At 40.8% G+C, this 13060-nt stretch overlaps 1 protein-coding gene across 9 annotated transcripts in view; it reads right to left on the reverse strand.

The window, feature by feature from the left end:
• TNS1 (tensin 1) overlaps positions 1-13060 on the reverse strand; it is a 431204-nt gene that overhangs the window by 18266 nt on the left and 399878 nt on the right. For all 9 annotated transcript variants that reach the window (XM_042473744.1, XM_042473728.1, XM_042473736.1 and 6 more), the window contains 5 exons: positions 10491-11359; positions 8583-8669; positions 3559-3690; positions 2426-2518; positions 956-1033 (listed from right to left, as the gene is read on the reverse strand). In XM_042473744.1, the coding sequence (XP_042329678.1) occupies positions 956-1033; positions 2426-2518; positions 3559-3690; positions 8583-8669; positions 10491-11359 (1259 nt within the window). The remainder of the gene's footprint in view (positions 1-955; positions 1034-2425; positions 2519-3558; positions 3691-8582; positions 8670-10490; positions 11360-13060) is intronic.

Consider the following 13060-nt stretch of genomic DNA (forward strand, 5'->3'; position numbering starts at 1 on the left):
GCAGGAACAAAAGAACAGAATTTTCTTTTTCTATTTGACTCTCAAAGGACAGACAGAGAGACAAGCAAAGATACAGAGAGACAGGTGTTGCTTGCTTTAAAATTATGTGCTGTTGTGCATCCAGCTTTAAAGGAAACCTATTCCCAGCAATATTGATTACATTTCTAGAAGGGTGTCACTACAACTAACTCCCTGTTATGTTTAGGAATACCGTTGCCTTTTTCCATGCATAAGTTATTTTGTACTTCCTTACTATCTTCTGATATGAGATCTGAATCTCTGTTGTTGTGTGCCTTCAAATTGTTAAGGTGACCCTACCATGGGGTTTTCTTGGTAAGATTTGTTCACTACAGATATAAACGTAATTCCTTTGTTATTTTCTTACACATTAATATGAAAAATTTTAAAAAGTTTACTCCCTGTTAGGCATGATTATGAGAGGTTTTCTGCATTTTTAATGTGTTTTTCTCTTATATTAAGAGCCTTTGGGGAAAACCAATCCCTTGACTTTTGTGCAAAATATGGTTTTGTACAAAACACTGTATTTTGTGCATATGTAGCATTTTGGGAGTAAAAAATCTTGTAGTTTGTGCAAATGAAAATTTTGCCACAGAGTCCTGAAATGGGAAAAACCATTTCAAAAATGCATAAAACCTCTTGTAATATGTCAGGACACTATTTTTAGCCAGGAACAAAAAATGCCCTGTCAATATTCCTTATATGTCACATGTATTGATTAAGCTCTAAAACTGAAGAAATGAGTCCAAGAGGACAGTTCTAAAACTTCTAGTTGGAGCATGTTAACCAATGCAGGAATTTGGAGGGTGACTTCTTTTCTCAGAGGCTTGAACTCACTAAAGTGCACCTGCACATCCTACAGATGAATATGCTATGGTGTTATTCTCTGTATCCTGCTTTTCACTCTACACACATGACTTGATGCTAGTACCTTTACCTCGGTTGGGAATGACAAGCTTGCAGGGCAAAGCCAGAGGCATGATGGAATGCTGGTACACCAAAGCAGACAGGCAACCTGTAAAAAATAGGGAATAAGGACAAAGATAAAAGACAATAGATGTTTTGATGCTGGCATCACTCACTTTCTGCTGCTCAACTCTGTCATGATTTTATGCTTATAAACTCCTTACTGACATTTGCATAAGCCAAATGAATGGGGATACAAAAACATAAATGGGATAAACACAAAGTCTAATTACCCAGTCATCCCGTAAACTACTCCTTATCTAGGAGATAATGGCCCGGTACAGACGGGCCCTTTGTGGCATCATGGCGACGTGCTAGGGTTGCCTCGGGGCAGTGCATGCACACACCCTGCAATCCTAGCATGTGATGAGGACATCACAGCTGTGCAGCACCATCTACATGGCATGTACAGCTATGATGTCGTAGCAGCGCAGCGTCCAAACAGCGCTGTGCAGCTGTGACATCATCATGCTGCCTCTGGTGATTTGTGGTGGCACAACTGCACCACAAAATGAAGCCACTTCCAGGCACTCCTTTTTTGCTGCGCAGCAGCATTGCACAATTTATTTACTGCGGCGCTGCTGCGGAACAAAGAGAGGTGCCTCCTAGGCGCCTCTTTTTGGTGCTCTGTACCGCACTATACTCTCCAGAGTATATTTTCTTAAGAAATTATCTGGTTCTGAGCTTGTCTTATTTCAGTACTGTCTGTTCTGTTGGTCATGACACCTGATATTTTAAAAGGGCTCAGACATTAGGTTTATCTAGTTGGAAGAGTGTTCCACCTTTACTCTTCTAAACTCAGAAGGATTTATAAAAATAGTTGCTTCACTGGGAATCAAAGAGAATTCTGTCATTTCAAAACCACTTAGGGCTGTCTCATACCAGAGCAAAAGAGTCAATGTTTCTCCATGGCTGGAGCTCATGGTACTTCAGATCAATAATACATTGGCAAAGTCACCTGTCAAACCTTAAACACTTTTTCCTTTTTATAGGCAAGATTTTCATAAAAGCTATTTCAATTTCATGCATTCTCAAGAAGAATGAAAATGAGTAGAAAGATGAAGGAATGCTGAAGAGACGTAACTTATGCATGTGAGAAGGTAATATTAAAAGGCATTGGGGACAAATTCTCATATACACATACAATAAATAATCCAACCATTTGAAATTATGCAGCAGAATAGAGCACTAAAAACATTACTGATTTTTACTGCTCTAAATACATTATAGTTGTAGTTTTTTCAGCATACGTTAAAAGAAATGAACACCAAGTAATGAACTTTCAATAGTAAAAGCAAATGCACCAATGCTTTTGGAAATTCAGTTTTAATAGATGCATCCTGTCTTAAATAACAGGAATATCTTCAGTGCTGTTTTAACTACAATCTCCACCAGAGGGCAGGATGGGACAGAGCAGAAAGGACAAAACATCAGTGCTTACCAAAATTTGGCTCATTGGGGCATCCTTTTAGCTTCACACCTTTGGGGCTGGTTTCTATCAGGAAGTGCCTTACCAGCTCATTAGTGATATCTCCTATAGAGGATAAACCATACAGATTATGACTACCTGTTCTATGGATCACAAAAAATCAATTCCAATCCACTGTTGTCCTCCAGTGTGAGACAAAGGGATAGTATTATAATGTCTCCTCTTCAGTTTATGTACTATAACATCCAAAATCCACCAAACAGTGATACTTTTTTTCGACCAACCAAAATGGACAAAATACATGATACAAGTTTTCAAAGCTCCACTGGCTTCTATATCAGGCAAGGTTTTTAAGGATCATACAAGAGAAAAAATTATAAAATGATGTCTTGCATTTTCTCAATGCAATCTCATTCTTTACAGATATATCTATGCAAGCAGGTTTCTCCTCACAGTACTACATTCTCATGGGCTACTGTACATGCCAATCTCTTTTGCTGAACAACCATTGTATGGAAATAAGACCCCTTTGGCACTTACACATTTGATAGCTAGTACTTACAAATGGGCATGCACACTAGACCTCTGCTCAGCTCAGCTATTAATGACATGAAAAAGTCATGTTTCCTAAGTCAGCACATTAGATAGCCCAGCTTTTAACAACCGAGGTCTAAAAGGTATTTTACAGTAAACTAGTCACAGGCCTCAATTTTTCTTACCATAGCTTGGTTGCTTTTTTTTTTGTTTGTTTGTTTGTTTTGTTGCTATTAGCACACACCACACTTGCTGACCTCTTGTAACTATGAAATATCATATCTGGCACAGAAATGTGTCCAAAAATCCCAAACTCTAGATGACTAGATGACCAATGTGCCAGAGGCTGGTACCATATTTGTGTCCCTTGACTACAGTTAAGCAGATGGGAATGAGTCAAGGCATGCACAGGTTGCAGGGCAAGGGTGCAGCAATTTTTGTTGCTGTTGTTTTTTGTCTCAACAAGTGATTCAGAAAAATCAACCAATTTTAACAACTGGTTAAAGCAAAACAATGCAAACTATCTGACCGATATCACTGTCTGAGAGCTAATGGAGCTAGTTGAGATAGTGGGTGGGAAGGGGGCTCTGAGACAAGCAAAAATAGTGTACCTTTTTTGTTTTGCTGCACAACACCAGGAGGTGGAGAAGCCACTTTCATGGCTAATCCATAGGCTCCTCTGAAAGAGTGGCTGTCTCGGATGATAAAGGCCCCAGGTTCCTTGTCTTTCAGCAATGCAATGGCTGGGGGAAAGAAAGAAAGCATTGTCACCACCACCACTACTATTGATAGTAAACCTGCCTTTCTCCCAAAGTTGAGACACAAGACAGCTTACAGTAAAAGAAGAAGAAGATAAAAGCAACAACATAAGGAAAAACACACCAAAATTATTTTTAAAATTCAGTTATCTACAGAGTTAAATCTATTTAAAAGAAACCCACTACAATGATAAAAGATACCGCACATTATTAAAAGTCCTTGCAGTCAGTTCCTAAAAACCTGTTGGAATGGAAAACTTTCACTCGGTGACCGAACAACAGTTCACTTCATTCTTGGCTGCAGTTATTGATGAACCTATGTGTCCAACTTTGAATCAACTCATTACACCCATATTAAGAGCACTGTCACTCCTCCCAATCTTCTGAAGCACCTTAGAAACAGTAGCAGAGAAGAGAGCCGGGAGGGACAGGGTAAGAAAATCCCACTGTGCTCTTAATTACACAAACAGAAATATGTCTGGGCCCAAAGATTTTTCATATTTTTATGGGACCATTCTCAATGTTATGGTGGAGGAAGAGAAAGAATGTTGTGCCTTGGCTTCTGTAACCACCATTCACTTTTTGTAGTTAGCAGCAGGTAAATGGCAATGGAAAGTAGCTGCAGGTAAACTGCATTCTCTAGTCATTGCTGTCACCAGGTTAACAGCAATCTCAACGCAGCATGCATGGGAGAAGACTAGAAAGGTGGAGTGGGAGATGTGTGTTCAGATGTTAGGTGGCCACATGAAAAGGAAGACACAATTATTTTGTCATGAAGATTCACCTACTAAAATTCCTTCTTTTCCACAACTAAAAAAACCCCAAAAAGATCTGTGTTTTCTTTCTTGCACTGAGGCAACCCAGTGGATGCATATGCTTGTGTATTCTGTGTATATATGTGTTGGCATACACCTGTGCTTGTGTGTATGGGCCTGTGTAGCTCCTGGTCTCTTAACTGATCCTCCAGATGCGCTCCAAGCAGCCAAAAAGGTAGTACATCCCCAGTGCATAGGATTATAGACTTAGTGGTTTGCAATACACCAGTTCATTCACCACCTAAAGTCCTACTGGTTTCAGGGCTTTTTCAAGCTAACACAAAAGCAATGATGAGTTCTTGTCTCTGAGCCTCCCTCATAATACATTTGCAGTTAAGTTCAGAGAGTTGGATTCAGTGGCAGCTGCTGGCTCCTGTTTCAGTGGGGTGCTGAATCCACTCTTTTAGCCCCAAATGTAAAAAAGTTATCTAAGGTACTGGATTTATGTGTGTAGGTTTTTTGTTTTTTTGTTTTAAGATTCAGCACATTGTACCTTTAAAATTCAGGTAAACCCTGGAGCATATTCACAGCCCCACTGATATGGAAACTGCAAGCTGCTATGGGTTAAAATGTCAGCCAGAAAACAACAACTGGATCTTGGGACATAAAGGCAGCAGCAACTGGATCCACTGGGTGGAGAGTGAGGGAATTCAACACATTCACAGCAACATGACCATGGAACAAAACAAAAAAAATTACACCAGACCAGCCCCTCCTCCTCCCCACCCTGCTTTTAAGGGATATTTCTTCATCCATTTTCAATGTGAAATTATTTTGATGACTCAATGGAGGCAAACTGCATGAGCGGCTTGAAAGTCCTTCTCCCTGAGAATCTGGGTCTGAAGCAGGGCCAACAGTCATTCAGTAACAAGTCACTTTACCCTTGCAAGGGAGATATCAAGGAAATGAGGGGATGTGTTCTTGGATTAAAGATGAATTTGCAGTCCAGGGCTGCCAAGTGCCTCAGCTGTTGAATGGGTGAGGGAGCTGCTGTTGACAGAGTCATAAACAAAGTCTTTTAAGGAGGTTACTATCTGTGATGCAGTTTCCCATCAGGGGCGGGAGACAAAGTCAAGAACTTCGGAGCATGACCGTTTTGGACTACAATGTCCAGAATCTCCTTGCCAGTGAGAATGCTGGCTGAGAAAATGAGGGAGTTGTGAGGGAATTTTTTTTTACCAAAGTTCTATTTATTTTATTTTATTTATATGCCACCTTTCTCCCAATATGGAACCTAAAGTGCATTAGAATGTAAAACAAGGACTAATGTGAAGTTTAAAAACAGAGCTGAACTTTCATGTAGCATAATGCTGTTAAAAGTGATTTTACATTTTGTCAGTGAGTGTCTCCCTTTTTTCAATGCTTGCATCTCAGCTCATCACACACGGCCACATGACAACAGAGGGATGTGAAACATGTGCATCTCTTGTGTCTACATTACACTTTCCCTATTACTGTAAGTCAACAGTGAGTCTAAATGTATCTTTTGGGAGGTGAGAAATCACACAAAGATGAGGATGAACTGGTAATCTGTGCTGCCCAAGAAATTGCAGATCTGAAGCAATCATGGTGCAGAAGATGCTACATTCTAAAGCATTCAGGGTGAAGATGGGACTGCTTGCTGATGGCCTCTCTGTGTAGCTCACTTTGAATTTCTCTCCTCACTGCCAGTGGCCAAGGTTAAACTCCACTTAAGTGACAATGACATAATGGCAAATGCATGATGGCTACCAAAAAAAGGGGGGACCTGGCATGCAGTTAGGTTGCAGAAATGTGCAATGTGACTTCACAAGTATCTCTACTGCAATGCCAATGCTATGGGGAAAGGCCTTGTGACAAACACCACGGGGTAAAACCGCAGGACAAAGCTGATGCAGTGTTTAAAGAGCACATCTGTCCTAAACTCCAGGTATGATAAGTGGGGAAAAGGAGGCAGTATCATTTGCAATTCTCAAGTAAAGTAATATCTTTTAAAGTTTGTTTTAATTAACTGTAATAGTACATTTTAAAAAGTTTTATGATGTCAAATATTTTAAAGTTTAATTCTGTGAACTACCTGGGTGAGGCTTTGTTGACAAAGTTCAATTCAGAAGTATTCTAAATAAAGAAATAATTGGGAAGAGGAACATACTTGTTACCTCATGAGAGAAGAAGCTCACTCTCTAAAAACTCATCTTACAATGTCACAGTTATGGAAGTGCAGCTTCCTCACCAGTCTTTCCCCATGCCCATTCTAAGCCCATGCTACCATTGAAGTCTTTGAGGGTATAAAACAGTTACCTATGGCATCATCTTATACTACAGAGTGTTTATGTTTGTATGTGCATGAGGTGTGTGTAGGAGGCTTGAACAGGGAAAGGAAAAAAATATCTCAAATATATTTTAAAACAATGGTTTAAACCAGTGCTACTCAAAGGTGGGTTTATGGATTGGTGTGAGCTATTGGCTGCCATTCCCCAGATTTCCGGGGAGGGGGGGGAAGCAACACTTGAGTCAATGGGCACAAATATGGTTCCGGTTCTGGCACATTTTGATGAGAAAAAAATGCTTCTGATCCTCCACATCACACAAATGAGAAGCAATGGTTTAAACAACGAGGTGAAGACACACATGCTGAACATTCTGGGTTCCTCTACAATAGACTGATTCAATGTGTGTTCATTCTGTGAGTCTTACCATAGTCCCAGAATCAAATCTGGATGCCTTTGAAATTAGAGAAACTTACTTTGAGGAATGTAAAGGGTACAAAAACTTTCTATTCTTGTGTACAGGGATGGGTCATAGCCACTAGCTTTGGACATGTTCATCACAACTTAAAATAGCCATCAGAAACAACTGGCCAATGAAAGACTTCACACAGTGACGTACATATGAAAGGATATAGTCTTCAAAGGATTAAGCTGCTTAATTGCACTTTATTTTTAATACTGTCAAACTGGCTAAGGTTCAGAGGCACGAAACAAAGAAGGCTATGCTTTCAGAATACCAGTTCTATGAGGAAATGGTTGAAAGAACCTGGTTTGTTTAGTCTAAAGACTGAAGGGTTCATGAGGTAAGGACAAGAGAGCTGTTTCAAATGTAGGGGAAATGCCTGTAAAGATAGAGCAAATTAACCATTTTATAGAAAGGGAGAGAGAAGAGGAAAAGGTGTCTATGTAGCCTAGCGCAGCCTTTCCCCAACCACGAATGTGTTGTCCCATCCAACATATTCAATTGCCAGGGATGGTGTAAGTTAAACACCAATGAATTCTGGGATGCTAAGTTCATGAAAACCTGGTCTAGGGAGTTTGATTTAGACCAAATATATAATCTGCATTATGTTTCCTGATATAATACAGTGGTTAAATTCTAGAACATTTTAAATGGAAATGGGGACAGAGATTCCATCTACCACTAAGGCCAATGATTACATAGATACAGCAAAACTAACCTGTGGGCATGCTTCCTCATCCTGAAGTGGGCTGGCTGTGTGCAGTGCTACTTTTTTAGACTACAACTCCCAGAGTTTTCCCGCCAGTTTTGTCACTATAGACATGGTGATTGAGGTGGCAGTGTTCCTGGGAGCTGCAGTCCAAAAAAGTATTTTTCTCCCTGGGTTTTGGATCTGTACCATTTTGTCAAATGGTAATGAGAATCATCATGGTATAGTGCTTTCAGAGTCAGACTACGACTCTGGAGAGCAGGGTTCAAGTCCCTGCTCAGCCATCAAAACTCATTGGGTGAACTTGAGAGTCACACACTATCAGGCCCAGAAACTCCCCTGACAGGTTTGCCTTAGGGTCACAATAAGTCAGAAAAGGAAATGACTTGAAGGCACACAAGAACAATGAGAACATTGTTATGTAGCATTTAGATGTGTCACTGTGCCCCAAAAGAACCATGGCAAGCAATAGAGCACCAGGAAGGTAAAAACCATCTTCTCTCATAAGGAGGGTCCTAGAGAGGCAGAATGTGGTGTTTTCTTGCTGACACTGATTGATTTGTCTTTGGCAGTCACATGCTTGAAATCTGATTCCTAGGAGTTTTGTGTAGCCACCATTTTCTCTTAAGAAACAAACTCACCTTGTTCCCTGGAAATCTCTGGCTTGTACCAATATTTGGAAGTATCTTGGACAAACTTCACATTAGCTCTGGTCTCAGGACTACTGTCTAAGAAATGGAAGAAAATAAGCAACAGAAAGTGAGTCATTTGGGTAGTAGAAATCTTTGGGTCATTCTATTTTGCGGGGTTCTCCCAGTTCTATTTGAAGTAAAATCAATATAAATACTGCCTTATGGTGATGCTGTGATTACTAGCAAGAATCATTAGAAAAATTTCCCTACCCCTTAAGGCACTTTCTCAATCTCATTTTTCATACAGATTAACAAATTTGGGACCATAACTTTCTGGTCAACTGATAGATATAAAACATTAGAATGTCTCTTTGATAACAACTATAAAATCAAATGGAAGGAAATTAAAAAGAGTTAAATGCATGGTCTAAATCACAATTATCCTTATTTGGATTAACTGAAGCCACCAAGATGATGGTTTTACAAAAAAAAAAAAAACAACCCTAACTTTTTATTTCAAATCATACCAGTTTTGAACAATGACAAGCCTCTGAAAGAATGGCAAAAAGATATAAGGAATTTTGTATGGAATAACCAAAAGCCACAGGTAAAATGGAAAACAATGACATGTCAGAGGGAAGAAGGAGGAGACAGATTGTCAGGTCTGAATCTGTAATGAAATACCAGAACATGTTTAAAGCAGGCCTGGGGAAGCTGTGGCCCAAGAGTTGTATCTGACTTTTGCCCTAATTTAAAAAAAAAAAAAAAGTCCTTTGCCAAGTGCCCAGTTCAGGCCTTTGGCAAGAATGATCTGAACCTTCTTTTGGAAGCCTATTGGACAGAGAGGGAAGGAGGGAGAGAGGGAAGAAAAAAGGGAGGGAGGGAGGTACAGAAAAAGAAAAAAGTGCACCACCCATTTTTTGGCCCAGATCACTGTCAACATATGGCCCTTGACTAACTAGGCAGTCAAGAATGTGGCTTTCACAGGAAAAAAAATGTACCCTATCCACAGAGACTTGTGTGGGTCTGGTTAATGTACAAATGAGAACACAGGATCTGGGAATCCTATGTGTACTTGGAGCTGCATGACAGAAAATATGTTTGATAGAAACATATTGAAAGAACAGCTTTTATATCTGTGAGAAGGTCCTGAATTAACCAGTACGTTCTTTCAAATACAGGAAAACTGGAATTTGACCATAGCTGACCAAATAGATAAGAATCAGCTTGAAGACTTCTATATAAAAAAAAGAAGTGATCAACAGTTATAAAGGCCACAGAAGAAAAGACAAATAACCATACATTCAGGCTGCAACTGGGTACCAAACAGTGGAAATGCTTTGAAAGAATTATTCGTACAGCTCTTCCTGTGAGAGTGGTCTAAGAGTTGTTACAAAAGGTGAACTTACTCTTTAAGTGAAGTCGAAGGCTTTCATGGCCAGCATCCATAGTTTTTTGTGAGTTTTTCAGGCTATGTGGCCATGTTCTAGAAGAGTTTATTCCTGACATTTCGTCAGCATCTGTGGCTGGCATATTCAGAGATGATGCCAACCACAGATGCTACTCTTTAAGGTTTATTTATTGGATCCTATTATTGTGTAATGTGATGGTCTGAAATCATGCAAAATCCCCAGAAATGATTACATGGTACCAATGAAATGAATGATGCTTCTATCCAACCAAATCAATACAATTATGGAAAAATGAAGCAGAGAAAATCTAGAATAACAGGACTGAAGAGGTCAGAGGAAACATCAGAAGACATATACAGAAATCTGATGACTTCAGGGAAACATTTCATGGTGATCAAGTACTCATCTATCAAGTACTGAGCAAAACAAACAGAAAGCACAATAACCTTTCATCCTCCTCCCTTCCCCCTTTCTGGCTGATACATAGTAAGAAGTGAGGTTTTACCTGGCATGGAAAACTTGGAGAAATCTGGCAAAGTCTGATGAAAAGCCATGCCACTCCCACTGCTTGGACTGGACATGCCACTGGAGATGGGTGATGAGGTCTTGCCATTCACTGTGGCATAGTTAGGCAGGCTGTTTGACCGATCCCCTGATGACATCCTCCTCTTCTCTGGAAGCTGTGGCTGGGGTGGGGTAGGACTCCCTTGCCTGTAGATGGCCGAGTCAGGGGAAGAAGAATGTGGACTGCTAATTCCATGGTAATAGGCCGGGGAGACAGGAAAAGAAGGAGTAGACGGAGCCTGGTAGCCTCCGGCACTGCTTTGGCGGGACAGCGCTGGACGCTTCTCCTCAGGAGTTGAGTATCCATAGATGGCATGCCGATCCAGGCTGGGACTCCCAGAGACTACAGGTGTACCTCCTCCCATTACAGGCTGGTTCCGAGCAAGATTTGGGCTCCCAGGTGTGGCAACAAGGTTGCTGTGTGGACCCATTAAGTGCCTGCTCATACTAGGGCTTCCTGGACTGCCCACCATATTGGTGGTGACAGCTCTTCGCCCAAATCCTGGGCTAGGGGGAGTATTGGTGGCTACTGTTCTGTGGAGGGAATGAGGGCTTCCAGGCATGACATGCACCCCAACTGCACTGACTTGGGGCAGAGGCCTCTCTTGTTGAGCACTGGCTCGGCCATCAGGGAAATCAGCACTCATATAGGCTGGGAGGCCCTGAGTTGATGTAGATGTGTTTTGGTAGCTGCTGTGCACCGAGGGCACCTGAGAAAGATTGCTGGATTGGAAGCTGGACTCAGGAGAGGGCTGGGAAGGTATAGCTACACTGGTACTGTTCTCCGAAGGGTAGCTGCATATAGAAACCCTGTTGGAAGCAATGGAAGATATCAGAGATCATTGTAAGCTACCTAGCATAGCAGAACTTTTCCTTTTTCAAAGTGCAAATGCCGCAAACAATACTATGGCTAGGGCTGGGCAACCTGTGGCCCTCAGTCTAATTTCAGAAGTTTTCCACCAGTGATCAATTCTGGTGTCTGAAAAGAACAGCCCACCAGGCAGGGTGGAAATGGGACCAAGAACAGGAAGAGGGTGGGGAAAGGGTGATCCTACTACCTTTTCACTCTAACTCCACTCATTCTGCCACATAACCCTCAACCAATGAACTATGAAGAAAAATGGTTCCCTACCAATGCCTAGAATCACAGCAACCTTCCAGTCACTGACCAAATCACTGTCAGAATTTTCAAGTGGCTCATCTCAGTGCAGGCTGAGACCCTTTGCACGCCACAGGTGCCATCTAATCAGGACATAAAATCATATCCAGCTGTCTTACACTGGTAGCCCAGAACTGGCAGCTCTAACTGGCAGCAGCTTTCCAGCGTTTAAGATAGGATTCTTCCCAAGTCCTACTGGAGATCTGTGGTATTCCCCAGTAATCTTCCATCTGAGTATTAACTTAGCCCAATCCTGCTTTGCTTCTGAAATCAGATGAAAGCAAATGTCCTCAGAGTGGTATAATAGTAGAAGGAAAATAAGTGGCCATATGACTCAGTCTGCATTTGGAAGAGGAGCTCCCTCAGGCACTTGATGAATCCCTTCTTTGTGCAGAGAGAGACTGTGTTGCATTCTTCCCTCTGCATGACCAAAGGATAAATTTGGTATTGGAAAGGGGAAGGAAAGGAAACAAAAAGATGGGAGTAAGGTCATTCCCATTGTCATGTGGCCTATCAGATAAATCCCAAGGGGCAATCTGGCCCTACAGGCCAACCCTTCCTCAAACCAATCAGTTCCCACACTTCTAACTTTGATATCCATTCAAATAAATGACAGGATATTTATTTGCTCTTAGGGATGTTGATATTTGTCTTCCTTTCCACTCGAAACAAGCTCTGAGTAACTCTTGAATCATTTCCTAGGACAGTTGTCATTTTGGCTTCATTTTATAATTTCACAGTACTATCAGCACATGACTATTTGAATGTAAATATTTTGGAAGGGAAACTATTTCTCGATAAACTTGGAGAGTGACTTCTGTGTGTGGACATATGCTAATAGGTTGATGACAGCTTGATGCCAAAAAATGCCATTATACAGAATACAGTGAATGGAGACATTTTTGTGAGGAAAAATAAAAGAACTGTTAGAGATAGAATAAGAGAACAGTATATTTAACTATAATTGTGAGGCTCGCTAAAGTAGATTAATTGAATAAGTTGCTAATTGTTAAAGTAACACTTATGCAAATTCTACTAATTATGTGGGGTCTACTCTAGTTGAGCTGAGGAAATGGATTTATGCCTTAATATATGATGGATTTGTGTCTCAATATGAACTTATTTATGGCGGTATGATTTACGATAAGTAAGAGCATCTATCATAACAATAACAACAAAAATCAGATTAACTAAAACTTGGCCCACTCATCAGCAAAATCAAAATATTGCTCAATAGTACAGTACAAACTCCAGTCACAGCTGGGAAAAGTTATCTTTTGGTGACTGCAGCTCCAGTGCTGGCTGAGGGACTCAAGGAACTGAAGTCCAAAAAATAGTTTCCTAAAGGTCTA

This window comes from Sceloporus undulatus, chromosome 1 (genome assembly GCF_019175285.1).
Source record: "Sceloporus undulatus isolate JIND9_A2432 ecotype Alabama chromosome 1, SceUnd_v1.1, whole genome shotgun sequence".
Classification (NCBI taxonomy): domain Eukaryota; kingdom Metazoa; phylum Chordata; class Lepidosauria; order Squamata; family Phrynosomatidae; genus Sceloporus; species Sceloporus undulatus.